This window comes from Muscardinus avellanarius (assembly GCF_963383645.1).
Source record: "Muscardinus avellanarius genome assembly, chromosome: 1".
Taxonomy (NCBI): Eukaryota; Metazoa; Chordata; class Mammalia; order Rodentia; family Gliridae; genus Muscardinus; species Muscardinus avellanarius.
Window position 1 is genome coordinate 19,507,524 of NC_137786.1, and position 14,686 is coordinate 19,522,209.

Consider the following 14,686-nt stretch of genomic DNA (forward strand, 5'->3'; position numbering starts at 1 on the left):
TCATTAGGAAATTCTATAAAAATATTTTAAAACACATCTTATTAATTATTAAAAACCATTTTAGAAGGTAGAGGAAGTATTAAGTACTTTATTTTATGTGCCTTAAGAGTAAAGCTAGTCAAATATTTCACAAGAAATCAAAAGTAAAGAGTAGTATCTTTTTAAGTGTTAATAAAATATCAATTCCAATAGCATGTTATAAAAATATACAATGAAAACCAGATGAAGTTTATACTAGGAATGCAAAGTTGATTTGATATCAAAGAAAAGTCTAATTAATAGCATTATTTGAAGAAAGTTCAAAAAACACATCTGAATTCAATAGATTCATAATTAACATCTGACATAATTCTACACCTATTCATGATAAAAAACTTTCAACAATGAGTAAAAGGCAACTTCTTCAACTTGCATATGTGGATCGATAATAAGTGGACATCTATTTTTTCAGTAATATTGAACAGAGAAAAAATGGCCTTGTCACTTATTTTCTACCTTGTACTTGAGTATTTATACCATACTAATAAGAAGATAAAATTATAAATATGAGTCAAAATGTTGTTTCTACTTCCTAAACACCTCTATGTTCACTTCTACTCATCTGCATCTTGTTTATTCTTCTTTCTTACAAGGGTCTTATAAGGGTTTATTGCCTTTCTTATAAGGGTCTGCCATTGGCCTGTTTCACTTTTCACATTTTATACTAACTATATACTATATTATTTTATACTAAAATATTTATTGTAATCTGCTTTTCAGTCTATTTTTTTGAAGATTTACAGACGTTTATTAAAAGACAGAAATACAGAAAATAGAAATACAGCCCCATGCCAAAATGGCATGAGGGGGTGCCTCGAAATGAATACACCCTTCAATCTATTTTTAAAAAGTAAATCTGTTTATTGATTTTTTTGACCACTATATACAACTGACTGCATGATTTGTATGCAGCAAGCTTATCACACTCTGTTGAAAACTGAACTCATACCAATGGTCAACTAGATCTTTGTCTTGTAACCCTAATCTCCCTTCTACTAGAAGCCTGAGCACCAGTGCACTCATCTCATTTGCCTCATTCTCACATCTAATTGATTCCCATTTTCATCATTTTCACATCTTCACTTTCTTATAAACTTTTTCATTTTTATCCTCCCTGTCATTATTCCATAAAAGATCAAATATTTTTCTTAAAATTATTACAAAATATATTATTTTTATCTACCATTCTTTAAGCCTGTTTTTTCTTCATTTCTTTTGAAATTTTGCAATCAGCATACATTTTTAAAACTACCAGTCATATAAATTTCCACTGCTTATTGTGTTTCTTCAGTCTTTACTTCTTTACTTCCTAAAAATATTATAACATCTGACATAATAGAGCAAAATCCATACCTTCATCTTTTTCCTTAGGATTTTTATCATTTGGAGGACAACAGTATGGGGAGTGCAACAGAGACAGTGAGAAGTGTTTGACTTTTTATCACCCTCAATTTCTATTTTCATTCTAAACTGAACAATGTATTATTTTTCTTAATATCTAATTTTCTTCTACTTTATAATTTGACATATGCAATTTCTACTAACCAATATATAAACTACTTATACTATTTTCACTGTATTTCCATTGATATTAAAGTTTCCAGTTTAGAAGCCACATCATTATTGGAGATCCCTCTGATATGGTTATGTCTGCTCCCAAAGCACTCTATTTCCTTGTTTACTTTCTGTTAACGTTTAGCATGATATTCTCAACACAGTTTACTACGTTTTACAGTAATTATATCCCAAGCCCATTCATCAAATAAAGATATTTAATTTTGTAAGCCTGTGTCCTAACCACGGATAGTGTGTTAATATATATTAGGGAATAAATAAATATTAAAATAGTTATATATGCATGTATGATAAATGATTTATTAAAATTAATAAATATTAAGTATAGTATTCTTGACTTAAGCACTGATAGGTACTAAACATGCTTGAAACAAGTTTGAAACTATTTGCAACATATTATGTCTATGTGTTTTACATGGAAACAAATATATAGAAAATAAAGCCTTCATTATTAAAAATTCATATTTGACTGATAGTATAATTGCAGTTATTTTCTCTTTTTGAATTTCATGTTCTTTATGATAGAAAAATAACTTTTTATGCCTTTATAAATGCATCTTTTTATCCTGATTTCAAGCGTCAGGTGAAAAGTTCATCATGCAATTTTAACTTCCTGAGAAAAACACATACTAATTAAGAAAAAATAAGTCTGGCATTAATGCTGTATATGATTTTGATGGGGCAATTATATTGATTTAAAGTACTTCTAAGCAGTTTGATTATGGTAGCATACCCATAAGCAAGGGAAAACTTAAGATAAAATGTAAGTTATCACAACATAAATTTAGATTCCATTATATTTGCAGAGTTTACAATAGTGAGAAAAATGGTTTCATTTCCAAATTAAGTTGATGATCATGGTGATGATAATGATTATCATTTCCATGTATGTGAACAATTATAATGCTTTATGAAATAGTGTGAAAACTCGATAAGTGATTCTTTCTTAAGAGTATCACTCTTAAAACTGCTATTGAAATGTTGCCACGTCTAATATAAATCAAAGTTATCTTTCTTTGGAAATACAAACTATTTCCATATAGTTACTTGGGGAAAAGAAAGAAAATTAGAAAATGGCAGATAACAACCTAGATTTGTGCATGCAAACCTAAGCATCTATGACAAGAAAGAGAAAGGAAATTACTTGAGTAACAGAAAGAAAAAAAATAGTATAAATTCAGAACTTAACTAATTTATATATAGTCTACAAAATTCAACTTCTTTCTCTTAGTATATGTAATCATGGTTACTTGTTACACTATTTTATTTCTCCAAATATGTGTCCATCTTTAGAACATTGGAGAATTTGTCACAGTGGTTCTAAAATCAATGTCTATTGAATGACCTATGGAATCTCTTTAAAATATAGATTTCTTGACAATTTCTCAGAAATTCTCATTCAGCATGTCTTGAATAAAGTTTAAGCATTCAACCTTTAAAAACTTCACAGGTTCTAGGTTTGGTGGCATACACTTACAATCCTACGTACTTGGGAGGCTGAGGCAGGAAGATTACAATTTTGAGGATATCCTGGACAATTTATAGAGACCCTGTCTCAAAATAATATTAAAAGTATTGGGGATATAGTTCAGTAGTAGTAGTAGCCTCTAGGTTACATTACTAGTATGCAATAATTAAATAAGAATAAATAAATAAAATTTAAATTTAAAAATGTCCTAGTTGAACCTGATGAGGTGGCATATACCTATAATTCCAGTACTTGGAAGGCTGAGACAGGAGTTCTAAGCCAGCAGACTCAGCAATGTGGCAAAACTGTCAACAATTTACTGAGACTGAGAGTCTGTTTCAAAATAAGAAAATAAGCCAGGAATGGTGATGCACGCTTTTAATCCCAGCGCTTGGGAGGCAGAGACAGGAGGATCGCACTGGTTTGAAGCCAGCCTTGCTGGCTTAAGAGACCCTGTTTTCAAATAAAAAATATAAAATAGGTCTGGCAGTGTAGCCCGGAGGTAGAAGGGTTTCCAGGAACCCCAGTACCACAAAAAAAAAAAAAAAGAAAGAAAAGAAAATAGGGGTAGGGGTATAACTCAGAGGTAGAACACTCCTGGGTTCAAACCATAGTGGTGCACACACACACACACACACACACACACACACACACACACACACAAACACTGCCCCAAGTGACTGTGATTATGGTGATCATGATTGGGATTTGGGGGAATACTAGTAGAGAAAAGGCCAACTCAAGGATATCTAGTCCCAATCAATTTACATAAAAATATATCTTTTCTGAAAAAATAGTTTACACCAAGTTAGGAGGAAATTACAGCTGCTCCTGCTCTACAGAAGAGTCTCACTCAGGCACGTCATTTGGTCTCTGGTGAATTGCAGTCCCATAGGTAATATACCCTGTATGGCAGCTGCTGCTGGATTCCAGGAATGCAGGGCCAGAAACATGACTACTTTCAGACCCTGCAGATAAGACTATTAATAGCCCTCTTAGCGGATCTCAGCATGAACTTTGATACATCTATGACTTTGCCTGCAATGGAGACTGGGGATTAAACCCAGGAGCAATATACCTCTGAATTATAACCTCAATCCTTTTTTCCCCAATTTTAATTTTGTTTTGTTTTTGTTTTTTGTTTTGTTTTGTTTTTTGGTGGTACTGGGGTTCCTGGAAACCCTTCTACCTCCGGGCTACACTCCCAGACCTATTTTATATTTTTATTTGGAAACAGGGTTTCTTAAACCAGCGAGGCTGGCTTCGAACCTGCGCGATCCTCCTGTCTCCACCTCCCAAGCACGGGGATTACAAGAGTGAGCCACCAGGCCCGGCTTCAATTTTAATTTTTAAACAGGATCTCACAAATTTGCTGAGGCTGACCTTTGCTAGTCATGTCTCAACCTCTCAAATACTGGGATTAAAGGCATGTGCCTCCTTGCCCAGCTTATTTTTCACCTCAAATTATAATTCTTTGAGACATAATATGGCTATGCCAACAAAATAATGATTATTTGTTGCTTGAGAGCACTTCATATTTTGATTGTGTATTTAAAATACTTCATCAGATTTATGCATCTCTCATATAGCATTTCTAACATCTGGAGGCCTCATAATGTGGTTCCGAAACATTCTTCTTTTGAAAACTTACTCAGAGATGGGTGTGGTGGCTCAGGTTTGTAATCCCTGTACTGGGGAGGCTGAGACAGGAGGATCCCAGGTTTGAAGCCAGACTCAGCAGCTTTAGTGAAGCTCTCAGCAGCTTAGTGAGACCCTGCTTCCAAATAAAATATAACATAGGTCTAGAGGTGTAGTATGGAGGAAGAAGGCCTCTGGGTTTCATCCCCAGTACCAAGAGAAAAAAACCAAACAACTACTTATTCAGTTGTCAAGACAACTGATTTACACCCTAGTGTTACTCTTTGTCCTTATGTGAACCAGAATGTGGCAATAGATGGTCAATGTAAATTCTGAGATAAGCATTAGGAATGGGCTCACTTTCATGTTGGTAGCACTTTAATTTCATTTGCTTATTTTGATCAAACTGACTGTCATATTGTGAACTGCACAGTGAAGAGGCTCCCGTGGCAAGAAACTAAGGGCAGCCTGGGACCAACAGCCAGTGAGACTCTGATTCTCAAGTCCAAGCCCCTACAAGAAACTGAATCTTGACATCACATACCTTATGAACTGAACTGTAGCCTTGTGAACGCACCCTGAAGGGATTCCGCTTGACCAAAGACAGACACCCAACACTCAGACACATGAGGTAATGTTTTTCTCAGCCACCAAATCTTTAAATAATGTATTAAATAGCACAAGTAACAGATAACGTATACATATCTAGCACCACATCTATAAGAATATCTCTTCTAGGTTCTTGTAGCCTTCCTCCACACAGACTTATTACATGGTAATGAAAAGCAGTACAAGCCGGGCGTGGTGGCGCACGCTTGTAATCCCCGCGCTTGGGAGGTAGAGACAGGAGGATCGCGCAGGTTTGAAGCCAGCCGCGCGCGCTGGTTTAGGAGACCCTGTTTCCAAATAAAAATGTAAAAATAGGTCTGGGAGTGTAGTCCGGAGATAGAAGGGCTTCCAGGAACCCCAGTACTACCAAAAAAAAAAAAAAAAAAAAAAAAAAAAAGAAAAGCAGTACAGTACTTGAGAATGCATTTCCAATGATGCTATCCTTTTTACTTTAACATATATATATATATTATATATAATATTTAATATATTATATTATATATGTTATTATATATTATATATAATATACAATTATTATATATGTTATATATATATATATATATATATATATATATATATATATATATATATGATCTACCTGTGATCCCCAACATTTAGCTCCAAACACATTTTCAAGGAAATTGCTATTTATCTATTTATGTGCCATCCTTCCCAACCTATGGTTAAGATTACCTTTATCAGAGTTTCCATACTAATGGTGCTAGATGCTATCTGGATCTTTGAATATACTTGCTACACTGTCTTATATTGTTCCACACTTTGATCTTGATTAGAAATCCTACAATTAGGTATTGGTTTATATATCTTGTTTGGGTTAATTATTATGATTAATTCATCCTAAGGAAGTATTCAGATGACACCATTTCCTAATGAAATAAAAAGCACAGAGCATGTATATTATAACCAGAATACATGTTAATCATCAGGTCCAACTGAGATGATGAGCAGTATTAATAATGACTGTATTTTTGAAAATATTTCAAAAAGTCTGACATGTCATACATAAACATTCATTTAACTGTGAGGTTAATTAAAACATCATTAGTAATATATATAGTAATGTAAACAGAGTAGATAATATGCTGATCAAAAGTCTTCACTCTAATTAATTGAACACAAAATATTACAAAATATTGCTTAATAAGAACATGATAGAGAAATAAAAGTTTAATTATAAGAAATTATAAAAAATTATTGGATAATGAAATAACTACTCTGCAACTTGAAACAGATCTAGAAACTAAGTTATTCAGCACAGACTGAACTATACCTAACTGTATACTACTCTTTTGCTCATATTGTACATAAACACATATATTGGAGAAAAGACAGCCTTTTCAACAAACGAAACTGGTTATCCATTTGTAGAAAAAATGAAATTAAATCCCTACCTCTCAACTTGCAACAAGAGTCAATCCAAGGGGGAAGATGGTAACTGAGAGAAGCAGCAGATACCAGTCCTGCTGACACCTGCTCTCCATTGCCTCAAAAACAGTATTTTACAAAGCTAGAAAATACTAGCTCAATAGAGGAATAAAATGATAGGTACAAGGCAGTAGGGGAAAAAAGGTTAGGATACTAATCAGAGAGCAGAAAAGAAACCTGCCTGCCTTTCAGTAGTTCCATCTTGCCTCACTTCATCGGACACCAGAGATGAACAATAAAACAACCAAGGATCTGAAGTAAGTAGTTGCAGATCATCAGAATTGTAAGTCATCAGTTTCTCCTGCATAAACACCAGCTACAACTTGCAGTAGTGTCGGCCGAGCTCACCATTCCTTACAGAGATACAGACCAATGAGCAAAAACACTGTAAGTAAAGCCATGATACCCAGTGGAGTGCCCTGGGTACTCATGCAGCCTCCATAAACTCTTTGAGTCTAAGACTTTGCTGTTCAACTAGGAAAGAAGGGGATAGAATGTACAACTTGCAGCAGTGACATCTGAGCTTACCACACCCTCCAGAGATCAAAAATAGCCCTCAATAACATCATAAGTAAAACCAGTGTCCCTGCATGAGAATGCTCAGCATGGTGCCTCCAGGGACTCACACAGCTGTGATAAACTTACTGGGTCTGAAACTTTGTGGTTCATTTCGGAGAAGGCAGAAATTGAGTCTTCTGTTGGACATAGCAGGGGCTTAGACAGATTCAGACTATGATCAGTGTAAAGTATGGAGGGAGACCTATACTTAACAATGGACCCAACTAGTATAATCTCTGGGATCACCACAATCCCCCAATCATGATGAATGGAAAGAAGTTAAACCAGCCCAGCCCTAGCTGTTGAGAACGGACACTTTTACACTGAGTTTAGTCTCAGAGGCACATGCCACTTTGGAGGCATGGAGAGACCGAGACTCCAAGACTTCTCATCTGTGAAGGCAGAAAGGTGAGCTGTGCTTAACACTAGATCTAGCCCCATTGATTCCAACCATCTGGATAAATTAAGAAAGACTCAGGGAACCAGGCTTGTAGGATGAAGGGTACTGATGGGACTTTGTATCTGTACAGAGAGATACTGCAGAGGCACACTCTGCTAAATATTCATTTATATACACTCATCCTAAATCTGTCAAGCTTCATTTCTTGTATATATCTACTCTCTTTTTTCTATCCCTTTTTCTTTTTTCTATCTCCTTCTCTCTTCCTTGTTTTGCATTAAATCTTCTTAATATCATTATAACAGACACTCTGCATTGGTTACTAGAATACTACATTTTCACTATTTCTAATCTGTAATATATACTACCTTACCAAACTAATACTCCTATTCTATGAGATCCTATCTGAGGCCTTATTCTTGCCTTTATAACTTCTCTTCCTTCCTCACTCAACCTGCACTGTGGAATGAAATACAACTTGCCCTTTGGTATACCAAATGATACCACGAGACTGAGATAAATCTATCAAAAGCTACAAATACAAACTTCTGAAATCATGAGAAGGAGATAATCAAGGAAGCAATGAGCTTCCATAACACCACAACAATAGAACCTGGCAACAAAGAATTACAGAGATCTCCAGAAGATCAAATCAGGAATGTAACTGTAGAAATGGTACAGGACTTCCAAAAGGAATTTGGAGGAGTATGGAAGAAATAAAGGATTCAATTATTAAAGTGAAAGCATCAATTCAAGTATAATATAATTGATTAGACCACATGAAGAATAGAATCTTGCTCCTAGAAAACGATCACTCCAAAAACAAATGCATAGTATATAACTTAGAAAAAAATTCAACAGCATGAATTGGACATTGAAGAAATATGGACCCATTTTAAAAGAGCTAATCTAAGAATAATTTTCATAAAAGACAGAAAGGAATGAGAAACCAAAGGGATCAACAATCTCCTCAAAGAAGGAATATAAGAAAAATTTTCAAACATAGAGCAAGAGGTTGATACACAGGTACAGGAAACTTTAGAAAACATCAGAGAAAACATCCCCCATGTAACATAAAAGTCAAACTGACCAATGTAGAAGCCAAGGAGAGAATAATAATAATAATAATAATAATAATAATAATACTGGGAAAGATATAGGAGAAAATGAAACTTTTATAAATTTGTGGTGAGATTTCAAATGATTACTGCCAACATGGAGATCAATATTGAGATTCTTCAAAAACTGGAAATGGATCCAGAGTATGATCCTCCCATAATACTCATGGGCATCTTACTAAGGGGACTAAAATCAGAATATCATTGTCATAATATATGCATAAACGAGTTTATAGAACCATTTACAATAACCAATAGAACAAACCTAGATGTCTATCAACAGATGAATGGATTAAAAAATTATGCCATATACATAAAATGGTATTCTATCTGCAATAAAAAACAAAACGATGTCACTTGCAAGAAAATAGGATGGACCTTGAGAACATTATATTAAGTGAGATTAGCCAGACATAGAAAGTGAAGGGTCATATATTCACTGAAGGAATCACTGCTATTGAAATGATGTACATTTGAGAGAATATCGATGTCAGTCTCAGTAGCCTTTATGGGGAAGGGGTGAAAGCCAGGGGCAAAGTCCACCAAGCCCGTTGTGCATGTATGTCACTATCACTATGAATTATGGTATGAGACTATAATGCACCAATAAGTGTATAAAAATAAAACAAATGTGTAAAGAAGAAAAAAGCTCCCTAAACATAGCATTTAAAAAGACAGGCCACTGATTTTATTTTCTTTGTACTTTCCAAAATGAATGGAGCCAATTCATTGCAACTGGAAATGACCAAAACAAAAATCATTTCCTTTATGATGTGTTTATTTTATAAATGTAAAATAGATTATATGATTTTAGTGACATCATTTCTTCTTTTTATTTATTTATTTATTTATTTATTTATTTATTTATTTAATTTTGGTGGTACTGAAGTTCCTGGAAACCCTTCTACTTCCAGGCTACGCTCCCAGACCTATTTTATACTTTTTATTTGGAAACAGGGTCTCTTAAGCCAGCATGGCTGGCTTTGACCCTGGGCGATCCTCCTGTCTCCGCCTCCCAAGCATGGGAATTAAAAGCTTGTGTCACCACACCCGGCCTTATTATCTTTAACTAAGTAGTATTTGTTATGTTAACAATCCTCCCCCCTAAAAAAAAATTAAAGTATTGTTCTGTCAAAACTTTCTGATAATTTGAGTGAAGCATGTTTTTTAGTTTTTCCTCTCATAAAATTTTCAAGGTTAATATCATGAGAACATCAAAGCAGTAAAGCATAAAAGAATTATTAGGGGTCTAATCAAATTATTTTCAAACTATGAATATAGAAACACTGATTAATGACTGATTTTTAATTAATTGAAAGTTATTCACTCATCATAGGATTTCATTTTACCTGAGATTTTTTATAAAAGGGTTAGGCTGAAACATATGCTAGTCCAATAGGCAGTTTCTTATACTTACACAACTATGTTCTTCTTGGCATAGCAAGTATGCATATTTATTTCTTACTCATTTACTATGATGATATTCCCTGCTCATCTGGCTAGTATAATCAATGAAGATAGTTTTAGGCATTAGAACTTGAGTAAAGGGTACTTTTAAACTGTGCAATTAAAAACAGTAAGCACCCTTAAGTAATAAGAACCCATAAGTAGCTATTTTTACAAGATCTTTAATTATCACATGATTTGTGTTTAGCACCATAACTATATAGTCTTTTTCCTACTAGATTTCTTTGATAATGCTGGCATCCACTCAATGGTCTTTGAAGATATATTGGAATTAATGGTGAATCTATTTTAGCAATATTCATTTGGCATCATTCTCAAAGGATAAGAGAGAGAGAGAGCAGAGAGAGAGCATTTTGGGCCAAATATATGTTTAAGTCCCAGTTATGACTCTAAGGGCCAACATTAATTCTTAGAACCCATAAACTGGAGGTTTCAAACTTGCATTTAGTTAAAAACTAGAGACAACAAGTTAGAGTACTATATGCACAACAGTATATTGATAAGTAAGCAATTAAGTTTTCATAAATTTAGAAAATATAAACTTATATTTATCAATGACAGTTACATAAAGATTGTACCATAAAGAATTACACTTTCTTTCATGTTCCAAATGGTCGAATCCCAAGGCTCTAAAAGGTGGCACTGGACCTCATTTCTATGACTATTCTCACCATGAAAACAGTATTGACAGTCTAAGTAGACAATGGGAAGAAAGGGATCTTTCTTTACTAGGTAAAGTGAAATCTACTGGTGAATTTACCACAAAAAAATTTATCTGGGATTAGGGCATGGGGCTACTACTACTATTTAAAAAAATATGTATATCTTTTGTGCATTAATAAAATGTTTTGGTCACATTTATTTATGCTTAATATTTTTTATTACTAACAATTTCCTTGTCATAAGTAAAATTATTTAAAGAGACTGAGTCACACAGCAGACCGGTTGGTGCACTTGAAAGGCTGAGCTGAGCCACACTTGGTATTTTGACACCAACATGTGACCTCCCTAGTCTGGCTGTCTCAGGTGGTCGGGGTTCTTTCATGATAGTTTGGAAATACAAGACAAAGTATGTAACACTCAATATGGGGGTAGCAGGCTCTCCTATGTTCAACCTTTTTTAAGAATCAGAGTAACCTGAAAGTAGTGATATTGGCTAGAAAATAATTTCTGACTTCCTTACATAGCAGTTATTACCGCCTCATATGTCTACCCCCACTGAATTGAGACTGCATGTCTCAACCGAAATATCCATGTTTCTTTTCTGATTTGCAAGCTGAAATTAGCTGCCAAAGTGTTATACATTTTTACCAGGTGCACAACACCAAATAAGATAAAATGAAAGGTATTCAGAAGGGAGTTTCCAAACCTTTAAAAGAGATATTAAGCAGACAGACTGGGAAAATCCACTTCTGCTAAAAAAAACAACCATGTCAGGAGCCAAATGCCCTTACTCCTTCCTTAATCTCTTACTTGAGAACGTTGTGATAATATCTTTGATTATTCTGTCATACAAATAAGACTTGCATTCACTCTGTTTAGAGGATGCACTTCTGAATGAAACAGAAACCATCATAAGCAATAATTGCTAACAATTCTATACATTCTGGCAAAGTCCGTGAAGAATTGCACTTAGAACTACTGTATATTCCACAGTTGTATTCATTAAAATACATTTTAATGAATTGAGATAGAAGAAAGAGGGAACAATTTTTAAATGCTCTCTTCAATTTCAGAATGAATGATTTTATGTGATAATTATTTTCTTCAATCTCAGCCATTAAACTCAATGATACAGATACAATGAACTTGTGTGGAAAAGAAGCTGGCACTCCAGTGAATTTCTGAAAGTGCAGAATAGAAAGGAAGAGGCCACGTAAGGAAATCCACTTCTAAGTATTCATGCAGTCCTGCAAACAGGGCTCATTGGCAGCTGTCACAATTTCTCTGGACGTACACTATGAGGAAAAGGAACAGGTTTCTGAGTTTCCCCAGGAGACCACTCAGCTGTCAGTACAAAAATGAAAAACACCTCAGCAGGGACTCATTTAAAAGTGTTAAATCCAAAGAACTGCAGTGGAACACTGATTCTGTCCATGCCATACTTACTAACTTTACTCGCAATTATGGAGAAATTATACTGTGCGGTGCTTTCTCTGTCTAGTAATTCATTAGTGGCGATGGTTCCTTCGGTTCCATCTATTGTAAAGTAGCTGTCCCCATCACTCTTCCAATCTATGAAGTACCTGTATGTGGAGAGAGTAGATGCAAATGTGCAATGATTACACATGAATCATAATGGCAGTCAGGCTAACTTGACACAGCACCTTATTTTTCTCCCTGTAGCTATTACCCACCTTGCAATAAAGAAGAGTGTAAATGACAGCTTCTTTATTGCAAAGTCCGTATGCTCAAGGGGAAACTGGAAATAATGAAAGATTTAGTACTCCTGCTGTTCATATTATTTTAGGGTCTTGACACCTTGAAAGCTCAGCAGAGACTAAAATTCTAAAGCTGACCACAGATTCCCTTAACCTGCTGAATATTAAAAATTTCTCAAGCAGTAAAAAAAAAAAAAATCCTTAATGGTGGCTATGGAGAGGGTCAGGAAGACATCTCAAACAACTGAAAAACCTATGCTAGAACAGAGGTAGAATCTTTGTGTTTCTGTGAACAGAAGAGAATCACATAATGGAAAGTAAAGGAAAAAATATTAACTGCAAATTTGGTGATTGTGCAAATATATTTCCTCTCAAACATATGCTAAGAGAACCATTACTATTTTATCATACTATATATCAGGATAACTATAAAAAAGTGGTGACCTTGACCAATGATGTATTTTTATTATGTGATATATTTCTTAATAAAAGATGCTGACTTATGTGAGGTAACCAAACTAGAAAAACCAAGAAAATTAATGATAAAACAGAAATCATATTTACTTAATTATTTAAAAACTGATAAACATATAGACCGATATATTTTTAATTATGATAACAAGAGTTAGTATTTTAAAAGCTTACTGTTAAGCTGGATATATGTTAAGCTGGATATGTTACTGTTAAGCTAGATATATGTTAAGATTACTATATATTGAATTCATCTTAATATATTAATTTGCATTTCCCTTAAATGCCTTTTTTGAGACATTTTAACTAATGACTATTATATTAATATGAATATATATCATTATAAATGTTTTTACAAGTCAATATTAATACCACAGAAGTTCTTAAATAAGTATTATTAATTTCCCCCATTTTATATATGATTAAATAATATTTCCAGAAAGAATATGGCCAAGTTCACAAAACATAAAAGTTTTATTCTGATATTTGGACCTTATCAAAATGTATGCTAATGTAATCATCGTTATACAGGATTATCAATTTAAAATAGTATGTCTAATGAGAAAGAGCTCTGTTAATAATAAACTACAATGGACAACAATTTTACAAATATTATTATCCTTCTCAGAGAACCAAGAAGCAGTCCTTTGAAGAAAAATGGACGAACCTGAAGAACATTATGTTAAGTGACATTATCCAATCACAGAAAGTGAAAGGTTTTCAGATGAATCTATATTCATCTGAAAAAATAAATTAAGCAGAAAGAAAGAGAATACTTGGGGAAGAGCTTCAAAGCTTTCTATTCTTTGGGATTCTATGTAATCCTAAGCAAACTCTCTGAGCCACTACTACAAGCACTGAGTCAGGATACTAACCTCTGTTGCTCCTAATTTGCTTCTCAGGGGCCAGATTTACACTTCTCTCATTATTAGGATGGGGTACAGCCTCCCACCCATTAATGGGGTAAAGTATCTCTTAGTCACAGTCACCAGGAATTTTACTTCTGAAACTTGGATTTGGATGGGATGAGAAATGTTGACATGTTGACCATCACCGTAAGCTATTATGTCCCTTGATTGGCTACTGAGGAGAGAGGAGCCAGGTCCCTTAAACCACACTCGTCTAGGGTAAGCATTTCTATAGAGATATCTGAGACATAGAAATGGGCAGAGACAGGGGGCTTGGTGCTAAATGCCACAATTGCTAATCTTGACGACTTTTAGTTGTTTTTCTTGAATAAATGGTTCTTTATCTGCTGGATACTCTAAAATTTTTTTAGATAATAAATATTGTTTTAATTTAAAATTAATAACTAATAGCATATTTGGGAAACTCCATAGTCTCAGACAAAAAAAAACTGATCCCATTATTTATAATGAATACTTGAAGAATCTGTTATCATTTTTAAAGTTGATTCAAACACAGCTAACTTTGTACAATGAGTCAGTATACACAGCAGTCATATATAACTTTAGTTTTAAGAAATTTTTATAGAAATATAAAATGAAAAACTTTG

General features: G+C 34.0%; 1 protein-coding gene across 1 annotated transcript in view; it reads right to left on the bottom strand.

The window, feature by feature from the left end:
• Nucleotides 1-14,686, bottom strand: part of CDH12 (cadherin 12) — a gene marked incomplete at both ends in the record, with an annotated part of 310,223 nt that overhangs the window by 16,499 nt on the left and 279,038 nt on the right. Inside the window, 1 exon segment of the mRNA XM_080711266.1 lies at nt 12,428-12,564. Coding sequence (XP_080567392.1) covers nt 12,428-12,564 — 137 coding nt within the window.